The 12,439-nt window shown below is 43.0% G+C and overlaps 1 protein-coding gene across 1 annotated transcript; it reads right to left on the reverse strand.

Moving 5' to 3' along the window:
* Positions 1 to 7,955: 7,955 nt before the first annotated feature.
* LOC125549936 (triacylglycerol lipase OBL1-like) lies at positions 7,956 to 12,096 on the reverse strand. The gene is made up of 4 exons (XM_048712994.1): positions 11,657 to 12,096; positions 10,036 to 10,334; positions 9,170 to 9,203; positions 7,956 to 9,069 (listed from the first exon to the last, which is right to left on the reverse strand). Exons 1-4 carry the CDS (start codon positions 11,991 to 11,993, stop codon positions 8,177 to 8,179), a joined length of 1,563 nt encoding a protein of 520 aa, XP_048568951.1. The 5' UTR covers positions 11,994 to 12,096; the 3' UTR covers positions 7,956 to 8,176.
* Between the last annotated feature and the right edge of the window lie 343 nt (positions 12,097 to 12,439).

The following is a 12,439-nucleotide window of genomic DNA, read 5'->3' on the forward strand; positions in this document are numbered from 1 at the left end:
CCCCGGGGGTGAACTACTCCTTCCTCGTCATGGAGAGCGCCCGGATGATGAGGATGGCCACCAGCGAGGGATTCCCCCTCCGGCAGGGTGCCGGAACAGGGTCCCGATTGGTTTTCGGTAGCTACAGAGGCTTCTGGCGACGGAACTCCCGATCTATCCCGCTCCCCGAAGTTTTTAGGGTATATGGGTATATATAGGAGGAAGAAGTACGTCGGTGGATCTCCGGGCTGTCCACGAGGCAGGGGGGCACGCCCCCGAGGGTGGGCGCTCCCCCCACCCTCGTGCGCAGCCCGGGACTCTCCTGGTCCATCTCCGATACTTCGTGGGCTTCTTATGGTCCAAAAATAAGTTCCATAAAGTTTCAGGTCAATTGGACTCCGTTTGATTTTCCTTTTCTGCGATTCTCTAAAACAAGGAAAAAACAGAAACTGGCACTGGGCTCTAGGTTAATAGGTTAGTCCCAAAAATCATATAAAATAGCATACAAAACATTCAAGGTTGATAATATAATAGCATGGAACAATCAAAAATTATAGATACGTTGGAGACATATCACATATCGATAAGCTTAACCATGACATCCAGTTAATCCAAGCATAACCATCCACAAACCAAAGCCATGATCATTAAACAGGGAGCATATCACTAAACCTGAGCATGGAAACATTAACAACATAGTACCATAGGCACTTGCAACCATAAGCACTATATCATCGGCTCAATGGCCAGAGCAGAGCACACAACATAGATCGAAAGTTAGTTCCCAAAGCAAACATGGAAGGAAGGAGAGTCCAGGGACTTACCTCAGTAGTTGTAGCCAAAGAGGCAGTCATTGGAGCCTAGACATGACACCATGTACGGACCGCTGGATTGTCTCGTTGTAGAGCGCCTTCAGCTCGACAACCGGCTCCACGTGTCCCTTGAGCATGTCAAGTTACCTCGACCTGTAACAACCAAGTCAGGTCTCTCTCGAATGGACACAACACAAAATGATATCATAACAATATTTGAGAAGAACATGTAGCCATGCTACAAGAAAATGGAACCTTTATTCCATCATGACCCAGATAAGCTAGACCAAGACTCAAAATGGGAATGGGCCGACCCGGCCCTGGCCCCGGCCCCGTGGCCCCAAGGTCAATATGTGAGGCCACGGGCCGGCCCATTTCATCAGAATTTTGTGGCCCCATTGACCCATTGTGTACATGAGGCCGACCCAGAATTTAGCAAATCTTTACACAACCCAGAGGATTATAGATTTTTTGAACCAAATGTTTGCACAATCCAACAATTGTGGCCTCGCCAAATTACTAATAAGTCCCCAAAAGATTAGATATGTCAGCAAACGTGTACACAATACAGTAAAATGAAAGGTCTAACCTTTTCACATTTAGTAAAATGGCGAGATCATGAGATTACATGTTTCAAAGAGCATCAATCAAAAGACCTCAATCCAACAGATTCGAACAAGATCAAAAGATTACAAGTTTCAAAGAACGTCAAGCTAATGACCTCAATCCAACAGACTCAGACAAGATCAAAATATTACAGGTTCAACATGCTAAACTTTTCACATCCAGTAGGTTATAGAGAAAGCTAACATATCTTTGCTTCACCATCTGCTTGAGGTTTAACATCAATTGCTCCAACAAGCATCAGTCCTCGATATCTGTATTTACAAAGAAATGTTACAAGAGTGATTCTGTGCACATCAACTAAATAGTATATTTATCCCTAAAAAACTAAATAATATATTTATGAACAGAGGAATATTCTTTGTAGCAAAGGCATGTTCCAGAAAACCAATTCATGATCAGGTTTGCAAGAAAATACACTTCTAAATATCCATTATACACTACTCGTCATCCACTCCGCAACATATTCTAATCAAGTTACTTTAGTTAGCAATGCATATTTTTAATACAGTTTGGTGATGAAAAAAATGAATCTGAACTACACATTCATATCTGATAGAAAAAAGAAATATATATTAGAGATCAAGTATAACTTGGGGAAACCAAAAACAAAAAGCACTAGTTCTGTGTGTAAAGCACTCTATATATTCATCTACATGTTTGGGCTGCATCTTGCAAATAGTTCCCTGGAATAAACTATAGATATGAAATACCTCATTAAAAAGCAGACTTCATACTTTAAGTGTACTTTCATATACATGGCACTATATACATCAGAAGGTTTCTCATACCTTGTAAGTCCATTATAATGTCATGAACTGAACCCAAGCTACGTTGAGTATTAGATGCATAAAAAAAAGAAGAAACTTGTAAACTTGAAGCATTAACAAGAAACAAAGAAGAAACTTGTGTCGTATGGCTTTACCGTTGGTCCTTATCCAATCTTGTAAGCAAACAAGAGCTTCAAGTGTCGTTGCGGTCATTCGACTTTGAAAATCTGATAGGACTCTCTTCCCTGTGCTGAAGGCGGACTCAGATGCCACCGCAGAGGCAGGAGCCGCCAAGATATCTGCTGCCATGCGACTTAGCGTTGGGTATTCACCTGAGTTCGTCTGCCACCATGCAAGGATATTGAATTGATCACTTCGCCGGATGGGTACCTTTGACAAGTACGAATCAAGTTCGGTAGAATCCAAATTTATTGATCAAACAGTGAGGGAGACATGTTGGTCCCAATCATCCATAGGATCTTCACCACTTACAACCATGCCATCACCACCTCCTTGTGACATGGGATCTGATCCATTGTCATTCAATTGGAGGTATTCATTGAACAACCCTGGAACACATTTTTTATTTTAGTAATCATTGCTGCAGCTTCGTTCCCAAACTCTAGGCCAAATCGGAACTCAATATATTTTAACTTGAATTGTGGGTCCAAAATCACTAGAATACAAAGGCTCAACCATGTCATCTTCCAATACCTTCTAAATTTTCTCTTCATATATTTGACCGTTGTGCCCATCTCAGAATCCTCTTCATAATGTTGTTGCTCTAAGGTCAGCTTCACTTTACACGTTTCATGGAAATACAAGTTAGCAGTTGGATATTTTGTGCCGGATATCACATTAGTGGCTTCATAAAATACCTTCAGTAGCCTACAAACATATTCGGCATTTTCCCAATCCTCAAAAGATGGCTTGAAGGTATATTGTTTATCTTGAATGGCCAAAGAGTCAAACACTCCGCGATACTCTTTTCCTATATCAATCATCATGTAGGTTGAGTTCCAGCAAGTTGGAACATCAAGACTTGGAGTTCTCCCACATGATACACCATGTTGCTCAACGATTTCTTGAAATTTTTCCTTTCGACTTGGTGAGCTTCGAATGTATTTCACAGTTTCACGTATCATGTTGATCACTGGACCAAGGAAGTTCAATCCTGCTTGACATGTCAGATTTATGACATGGGCGGCACAACATTGGTGAAACAACTTGCCACCACCAGGTAACATCTTAAGCAGGAGATGTGCCTTCAATAGCTTCATCATTGCACCATTATTCGATGCATTGTCTAGCGTCACAGCAAAGAGATTATCTCCAATGTTCCACTCTCTTATGAAATTCACCATGATGTTGAACATTGCAGCTCATGTGTGCGGCGTCTCCATAGCGGCAAATTTAACTATCCTCTTCTGCTGCTTCCACTCCCCATCAATGAAGTGAGCTATGATGCAAATGTACCCCACTGTCTGATTTGATGTCCACAGGTCCGTGGTCAAAGAAATCTTGGATTTGGAGTTTTGGAACATCCTTTGCAGAATTCTCTTCTCTTCCTTGAATGCTTTCATGCGGTCCTCCTTCACTGTTTTTCTACATATCATCTTGAAGCTGGGATTTAGACTAGAGACAAATCTTCTAAATCCATCATACTCCACCAATGAGAATGCCAATTCATGCAACACTATCATCCTCATCAGCTCTCGGCGTGCTAATGCCTGATTAAAGGTCCAAAGCCCCATTGGAACTCCATCAGGACTCACGATAGAAGCACTCAGTTGTCCATAAACTCTAAGAACCTTCTTCCTTTCCCTGGGAGCAACTGCTTGACGAGCATTCCTGTGAGAGCCTCCCAGCGATAACTTGGGGGTGGGCTGCGAGCATGCCACCTGGCGTGCTCTCAACCGCCGCCATGTGTCGCTCTCTGGGCGGTCCCTTCGGATTTTGTTTTTCTTTCGCATGCGTTTTCGGCTTTTTAGACATTTTCGGTTTTTTTGGCCTTTTGGCTTTCCACCGGTCTTACTTAGCTTTTGAAAAAAAATCTAACTTTTTTTGGCACAAATAAACATGTTTTTTTGCTTCCACAAGATGTACGATTTTGTTTCCACGAGAAGCACGGATTTGCTTGGCAAGAAACATGGTCGTGCCTCTCGGAATAAAAAAACATGTTTTTTCCTTCCGCTGGAGGCACGGTTTTGTTTTCGCGAGAGGCATGGTTTTGCTTCCGCGAGAGGCACGCTTTTCAGAAACAAAAAAACACGTTTTTTTCGTGAGAGGCACGGTTTTGCTTCTGCGAGAGGCACGAATGAAAAAAACATTTTTTTTCTTTTTTTTTCTTCCACGAGAGGCACGGTTTTGCTTCCCTGTGCCTCTCGGAAATAAAAAAACATGTTTTTATTATTTTTTCTTTCCATGAGAGGCACGATTCTTTTGTTCGGTTTTTTCGTTTGGTTTTTTTCGGGAAAATAGTTTGTGAAAATCTATCAACATGGGATCTAATTTTGAAGATCTCGACGCGAGGAATCCAACGGTAAAAACGGTTTAAGATTTGGACGTACAGTTTAAGAGATAAGACGTTTTGAATAAACAGGTCTTGCAAAAAGAGAAAACTCCTAGGTTGCGACCAGTGGTGCACATGCAACACCACTTGTCGCAACCCGCTGAGGTGGAAGTGATCTTTGAAAGGTGTCCTCCTCAATTAGTGACTTCAGGCTTCCCTTCTTCCCGGTATAAGCGAGACATACGGCCCCCGCTCCAGAACGCATTGGCGCTCGCATGATCTCTACACGGCCCGCAGCCTATTAGCTTTGACCGCTAGCTATATTACTTATGCACTTACAACTAGCTCTGTGATATATACACGTGTATTGGTCCACTGGTTTTTTATTCAGATGTTTTCTTATTGATGAAAAATATTTTTTGAATTTTAAAAGGTCATTAATTTGAGAGAAGTTTGTAGTTTATAAAACTTCATGAATTTGAAAAATGTTCGAGAATTGGGAAAAGGTTCATAATTTTGAAAAAAGATCATGAGTTTGAAAATTGCTCGTGAATTTGAAAAAAAATTAATGTTTTGAATAAAGATCATAATTTTGAAAAAATGGAATTCAAAACAAATTCATGAATTTTAAAAAATCAGAAATTTTAAAAAGTATCGTGATTTTGAAAAATGTTCATAAATTTGAAAAAAATATTGAATTTGAAAACTGATCGAAAACTTTGGAAAAAGCTCACAAATTTGAAAACAGCTTGGCAATTTAGAGAAAACAAAAATGAAAAAAAACTTATTGAGAAAAACAAACACTGGAAAAAAACCAGGAAACACCCTGTGGAACCTTCTAAATGGTTCTCCAAACGGGTAGGGGCAAGAGAATGATGCTAATGTATGGCGTGAATGAGAAAAAAAGTTTAATGGGTCGAGCCGAAGGTCGAACGGAGGGTGTGCGTTAGTTGCAAAAATAATAGGAACTGGCGCATAAACGTTAAGTAGGAATCATGGGTATTTTTGCCGTTTCCTAAGAAAAAAAACCCAATTTTTATCTGATTCTCAACAAAAAAGAAACCATTTGGTTTTCATTCACCTAAGAAAGAGCCAAAAAAAATGTCCATTCACCTAGAAACACCTAAATTTATTCGCTTTCCCTAAAATCTAACCCTCTTTCCAACAGATTGCGACGATTAAGGTTTAAGCATTTTAATTATTATATGCATGTGACAGTTTAATATTATATCCAAGAATATCGATCCGCATAACTAAGTACTTTTACTCCCCGCAAAAGAAAGTACTTTACATTTTTGTTTCATTTATTCAATCTATCCTGGAATTGTAGGTCCTCAACTTAGGGCCGTAGAGTGGTGGGCAAGGCAATTCTCTCTTTTGCACTCTGTTTTATGAAGAGTTATTTCATAGACCACTTTTAACAATTAAGGTTCGGCTTTAATTTACGAGGTGCTTAAATTCTAGTTATATGTTGGGTTATTTTTTTGCTGAAAGGTCTATCGCAATATACATGTTAGATAAAACCAACCCTTACAAGAGCTTTCAAGCAAGGATAAGAAATTATAGACATACTCTTGAAGAAATCGTAACCGTCTTCCATCTATATCCACCGATGGCATGCCTTCGGCAATGCTCATTGGCCGCGCTTCTCATGCGGTCCTCGCCTTCGGCCTCACGCTACGGTTTGCAAAAACTGACTAATGCGGCGCCATAAAAAATTCCAGGCACCTAACGTTTAGCAAAACCGCCAAAAGAAAAATAGAAAACTTCTCCAAAGCACACCTCTTTTCCTTGGTAGCGGAGATTTCCAAGCGGGGCTTAGTAGACTTAGATGGAGGGATAAATGGGTTTTTTGTGGGTAGGGATAAATATTGTTGATAATCCATTCAACCCCCAAAGCATAGTGTACTCCAGAGTGACATGCTACAGTATTGATCCTTCAAATATCAGGAACAATTGTAGTCTTTGGCCTCTCTTACTAATTATCACATGCTTATCGAAGTAGAATATGCATGCATGCATTTATAAAAATGAATGTATGCACATTTATATGTGTGTTTGTGTCTGTGCCGTGTTCAAAAAATAAAACTCAGTGACGTGCTAGATATGACCATGCTCGTAACGACGGTGAGTTGCTACATATTACTCACTTCGTCTAATAATATAAGAGCGTTTTTGACACTACACTAGTTTTAAAAACATTTTTATATTATAGGATGGAGGAAGTACATTCTAAAGGGTTATCATACACGTACATACGTGCATACATATATTGTCGTCAATACCAATGCAATTTGGCGCGCGACCTATACGGTGCACGTAGCAAGATATGCATGATCGGGGGATCAGGACAGGGATAGTGCATGAGATCGGTCGTATCCGACTAGCAACTGCACATCGATTGATAATTGATACTACATGTTCATGGATGGCTCTGTTTCGTCCTCTTCGATGAGTGCATGATTCTATCTTCAGTTCACCTGATATCAAATCACATATGTCAATGTATTTTGGATGTGTTTATAAGAGTAGGGTGACGTGTGTGTTCATAAGAGCAAGGGTGTGTGAGCATATATTTATGTACTGTGCTTCTAGAAAAAAAATACAACAGTGTATATATTTATGTCACTAGTTGTGTCTCTCTACTCACTTTTGCCATTAGAAGTCACAATTACTCAAAAATGCCATTGACCTATGAGATGTTTGCTCAAAAATATCATTAGATATCTAAAAAATGACATAGTTCGGTTAGATGTTTGCTCAAAAATGCCATTAGACATTGTTATTTTCACGTCAAACCCGTTGACCATGTTATATGACAAAAATAAGCCTAGACACACATATCAGTTCTATCTATCTCACAATGATAAGTGTGGACCCACTTGTCAGGAGTAACTAAGCGAATAATTTGACAGAAAAATAAGAACGATGTTGGGATCAAGTAGGCCTCACACTTTATTGTAGTGAGATAGTAGAGGGAGAGCTAGCATGTTGGTCCATAGATATTTATGTCATTATAACATGGCAAAAAAGATTTGAGATCATAATAGTGGTGTCTATAGTGACATTTTTGAGCATGTGTCTAACGAAGCGATGACATTTTTAAGCGGTTGAAATTTCTAGTGGCAAAACTGAATAGTGGGACACAACCGGTGGCATATAAATGATAAAAACCCAAATTAATTTTATGTGATGATGAGGAGAAACACTTGAAGACAAATTATACGGTTGATTGATGAAAGTAATTACCACAACTAGTAGCTCCTTCAATTGCATTATATTCATAAAGGCCTTGGATCGATTTATTGCCGAGACAGAGCGGCAGGCATGCACACAGGGGAACACGTAAGCGTACTAGGCTTAATATAGCACACACACGATACGACACGACACGACACGACACAACCGAAACAACAACTTATTCATCACCAATTCTCTCTCTTGTGGTCGTACACACACAGTGGGTCTGAGTTAGACTTTTAGAGGAGTGACTTGGGCGCGATACGGCCGAGGCGGACGGCGTTGACGTAGTCGCGCGGGCTGTGGGAGGCGAGGCCGGGGACGAGCAGGCCGGAGGCGCGGTAGAGCAGGGAGACGGGGCCCTCGCGGTAGTCCTTGCCGGCCCTCGTCCAGAGGAAGGCCCCCTTGAGCAGGTCCCCCAGCGCGTTGCCGTACATGGACAGCAGGTATCGCGGGTCGAAGTAGTTGGGGTTGGGCGCGTCGCCGGGGAGCACCTTCCCGTCGTACCACCCGTCGTAGTACACGCAGGAGCCGCCGTGGGTGAACTCCGCCACGGGCGGCGCGTCGAACGGTACCCGCGGCACCACGTCGTAGCGGTACACCACGCGGTAGAAGGCCGTCGCCTTCTCCACCTCGGCCCGGAAGAAGCTGACGAAGGTGGCGTCGCCCACGCGCGGCTGCCCGTAGGTCTGCACGGTGCCGAGCCTGCCCAGGATCTCCGTCTCCCCGTGCAGCGCCAGCAGCGCCGGGAAGACGGCGGCGAGCGCGCCGCCCAGGCTGTGGCCGGTGATGACGAGCCGCGCCTGCGGGTGCGCCTTGAGCTGGTCGCGGATCACCTCGCGGAGCTTGTAGTAGGCGATGTGCTTGCCGATGGGGGCGGCGCCGTTGGGGGCGTCCTTGGGGAAGGCGCGGTTGGTGTCCTTGCCGTCCTCCTCCTGGAGACCCAACGCCTTGAGGAAGCCGGCGTGGACGTGGCCCATGGCGCCCATGCCCAGCCATGACAGGTTCACGTCTGTCGACCAGTCCTGCATGTTGAATGGCTCCGTGCCACGGAACGCCACCACGACCACGCTCGCATCCTTGGCCCGATCTGTGAAAACGAACGCCTGTGTCGTGTCCTCCTTGAGAAACTCTGCAGATACGTACAGATTAATACTAGCAATTCTCTCGGTGATCCAAGTAGTTTAACCATCTCGATCTCTTGATTAATTCGTGCTAGCTTTGATACTTACTGTTCCAGCCGTTGTAGAACCCCACGAAATTGAACTGCAAATTACCGCGCACATATATTAGCTTACTAATTAGATATATAAATATAATGCTCCTTGGTTATCATTCGAACTTCTTTAAAATGTCTGCTAATATACATGTAAGATTACATGGCTTAGAAGGAAATATTATTATGCAGTTGGGAAAGAAAATCTCTACTAGTTTGTCCACGTATATCAGTGGAGGCCTACGGTGAAATTCAGGGCAGTCACAGTGAAATTTTCTTGGTGTGGGATTTGGTTTGGTGGGGTGGTTGGGGGTAGTTAGTAATCCAATCTCCAGTTAATTTAGCATTTTAGAAAACAATTATATGTGCTACGTGAAAATCCATCCTGTATTCACCGACGTTGGGGGCCGTGCATAGTTGTGCACGAGTCAGCAGATCTATGATAACTTTGCACAATAGGAAAACAGATCTAAAATAACCACATGTCTATATATTTTTGTACAGACACTTGTCTCCGCGCATCGATTCATGCATGCAGATTGGCATAGAAAAATTAAAGCCCCGCATGTGTATATGTTTGTCCCAAAATGATTGATGTCCTTGCTACCGTTGAGCAGTGTTAGCTGCCGTCCTGTTCTCATGCATACATATAGTCCAACTTGTACGCATTAGATCATTTTTTTCTTCGAAAAACGCATTAGATCATTTTTTTCTTCGAAAAACGCATTAGATCATTTGATCTGTCCACTTGTATTTCACTTGTCTCTAAATGTTTTTTCCTTTAATAATCAGAATGTATGCAGTTACGTTGCTGCACGTAGAGTAAGTATATTTTTAGGAAAAGGATTTTGTTGATCATTTTATGTGTGTAATTTTAGTTACCTTCCACACGTTGTTGACCACGTTCTTGACGAAGGCGGCGTTCTCGTACGCGATCTTGGCCGCCATGACTGTGATCTCGAGGATGAGGTACTGGCGCAGGACGAGGGGCGTCCCAGCCGTCACGTACCCGCCGCTCTCAAGGTCCGCCACCTCGCCGGAGACCACGACGTCGAGCACCTGCAGCTGCCGCATGTCGCCGACAGATGCTGCTGGTGCCGGCTTCAGCTCTGTCCTCCCGTCGATCATCCCGATCATCGTCCGGAAGTTGGCCGCCTCCCGGCGCGGGATCACCAGCTTAACTGCATGTGGAGTGCGCGCATCAAGTCATGCGTTACATCCATTCCACGCGCATTCAATTCAGATCAGGTGTTGCTATCATGCATGCGTGCTCCATTTGATTTAATGACTAGTACGAGCTATCAATTCATGTTAGGTACTGATACGTTCAGCTGCTAAATGCTAGCAAAATTTGTTGTACAGGCGAGCTGCTTCATTAACCAACTGTACTCCTACGTACTCATGCATACATATCCTGACTTAAGTGTTTTCTATGGTGGAAATATGCATGGCAATTAATATGCATATATTATATGTGGCATGCGTTGATTAGGACAGTAACTTGGTCATACGAAAGAAAGGAAAAACAGACATGACACTTGGGAACAAATAAAAAATACGAGTTGATGGTGTGTCATTTGCTTACAAACCCTCCACATGCATGACTTCTACACATGGACACAGTCTTCAAATGCAAGTTCTATCGTTACGTTGAGGATACTGGATGATTTAATCTTCCGAATTATGAAGATATATATTCATTTTTTTGTTATATATCAACAGTTAAAAGTCACATAAATCTGACTTCTTCCCATAAAGAAAAGGTAAATATGAACTCACATTTATATATGTGTGTTTTATGTGTTGTTGTAAGGATTTAGCACATATATGTACTTAAACTTGATTAAATTAACACTCTAGCACTTGGAAACAACCATAAAGAAAAACCCCTCTCTCTCTCTCTCACACACACACACACAAGACAAATATAAGAAGAAGAAGGAGAAATAGTGAGAATACGGCGAACTTTAGTTAATTTGACAACAAAACATAAAAATATTACGTGTGAAGGAAATATGTGAAACAACTTGCATGGAGAATGGCACATAGTAAGACAGAAAAAATATTTAGAAAAATTAGCCATGCACTCACACACACACACACACACACACATATATATATATATATATATATGAGAGAGAGAGAGAGAGAGAGAGAGAGAGAGAGGATCATACATGGTGTCGTTCTGGGTCGTCCATGTAGAGAAACTTACCACATGCAGTCATTACACATGGTTCCATACCTTTATATATCCATGTCGTCAATTTGTTGGTCCTTTACTCATTTACTTGATTATAGTTAAACACGCTACACGTTTGTACATAGTAAATTTATTTTGTGACTCAAATTAAATCAAGTTCAGCTAAACTGGAATTGATCATCAGCTTGGCGTCGTGCACATGTACATATATTCGTCTCAATTTGTGTTAGCTCCCATTTCAAGTTGATAGTGCATGAGTTAATTAGGGTCAAGATGGTCATATGATATACTGTGAATACGTACATCTGATGATGTTCCATATGATGCCGAGCAGGCCTCCGTTGAGGGCGAAGAAGTTGAGGAGGAGCTCGACGATGGCCCCGATTATCTTTGCCGGGTAGTAGGCAGCAGCGAGGGCCTTCTGGATGATCTCGGTGAGCGTGACGAAGATGTCGCCCGGCGTGATGCCGACGTCGCGGGTCGTCTGGTCGCCGGCGTCGACGAAGGCATAGCTGGTGATGGGCCGGCGCAGGATCAGCAGGGACAGGATGTCGATGAACCGCACCTTCTCCGGTCGGATGATCAGCTTCTCCTCCCCCAACTTGGGACGACCAGCAGCAGCTGATCCGGCCGCCGCCATGCTCGCCGAGGGGCGAGTGCTTCTTCCTAGCTTAGCCTGACTACGTGATGTGTGTGTAGTTAGTGAACGATCGATGAGCTCAAGGCACACTGATACACTGGGGAGAAGGGGTGCCTTTTATAGGGCTTTGGAGGGAGACAGGCAGGGCCGGGCCAAGCCGGGCCGGGCTGGGCTTGCTGTTGAGTGATTGATTGGCTAGGGCCAAGGTAGATGGCTAGCTAGGGTTTTGCGTACGTAGTAGGGCCGGTGCATGCATGCGCTTGCTGGCTTGTCACCGCGTTTTGTGGATCACGTGGCATGTGACTCTGAGCTGTGTGGCTCGATCCTTCACCGGCAACGTCTTTTATTTACCAGTTGTGGGGTTGGTGGGTGACTTTCTTTAGCAGCAGTTGGTATTGGTTATATACTAAATGACCCTTTCTTGACCTTAATTAATTATTTCATTG

This window comes from Triticum urartu, chromosome 1 (assembly GCF_003073215.2).
Source record: "Triticum urartu cultivar G1812 chromosome 1, Tu2.1, whole genome shotgun sequence".
Lineage (NCBI taxonomy): Eukaryota > Viridiplantae > Streptophyta > Magnoliopsida > Poales > Poaceae > Triticum > Triticum urartu.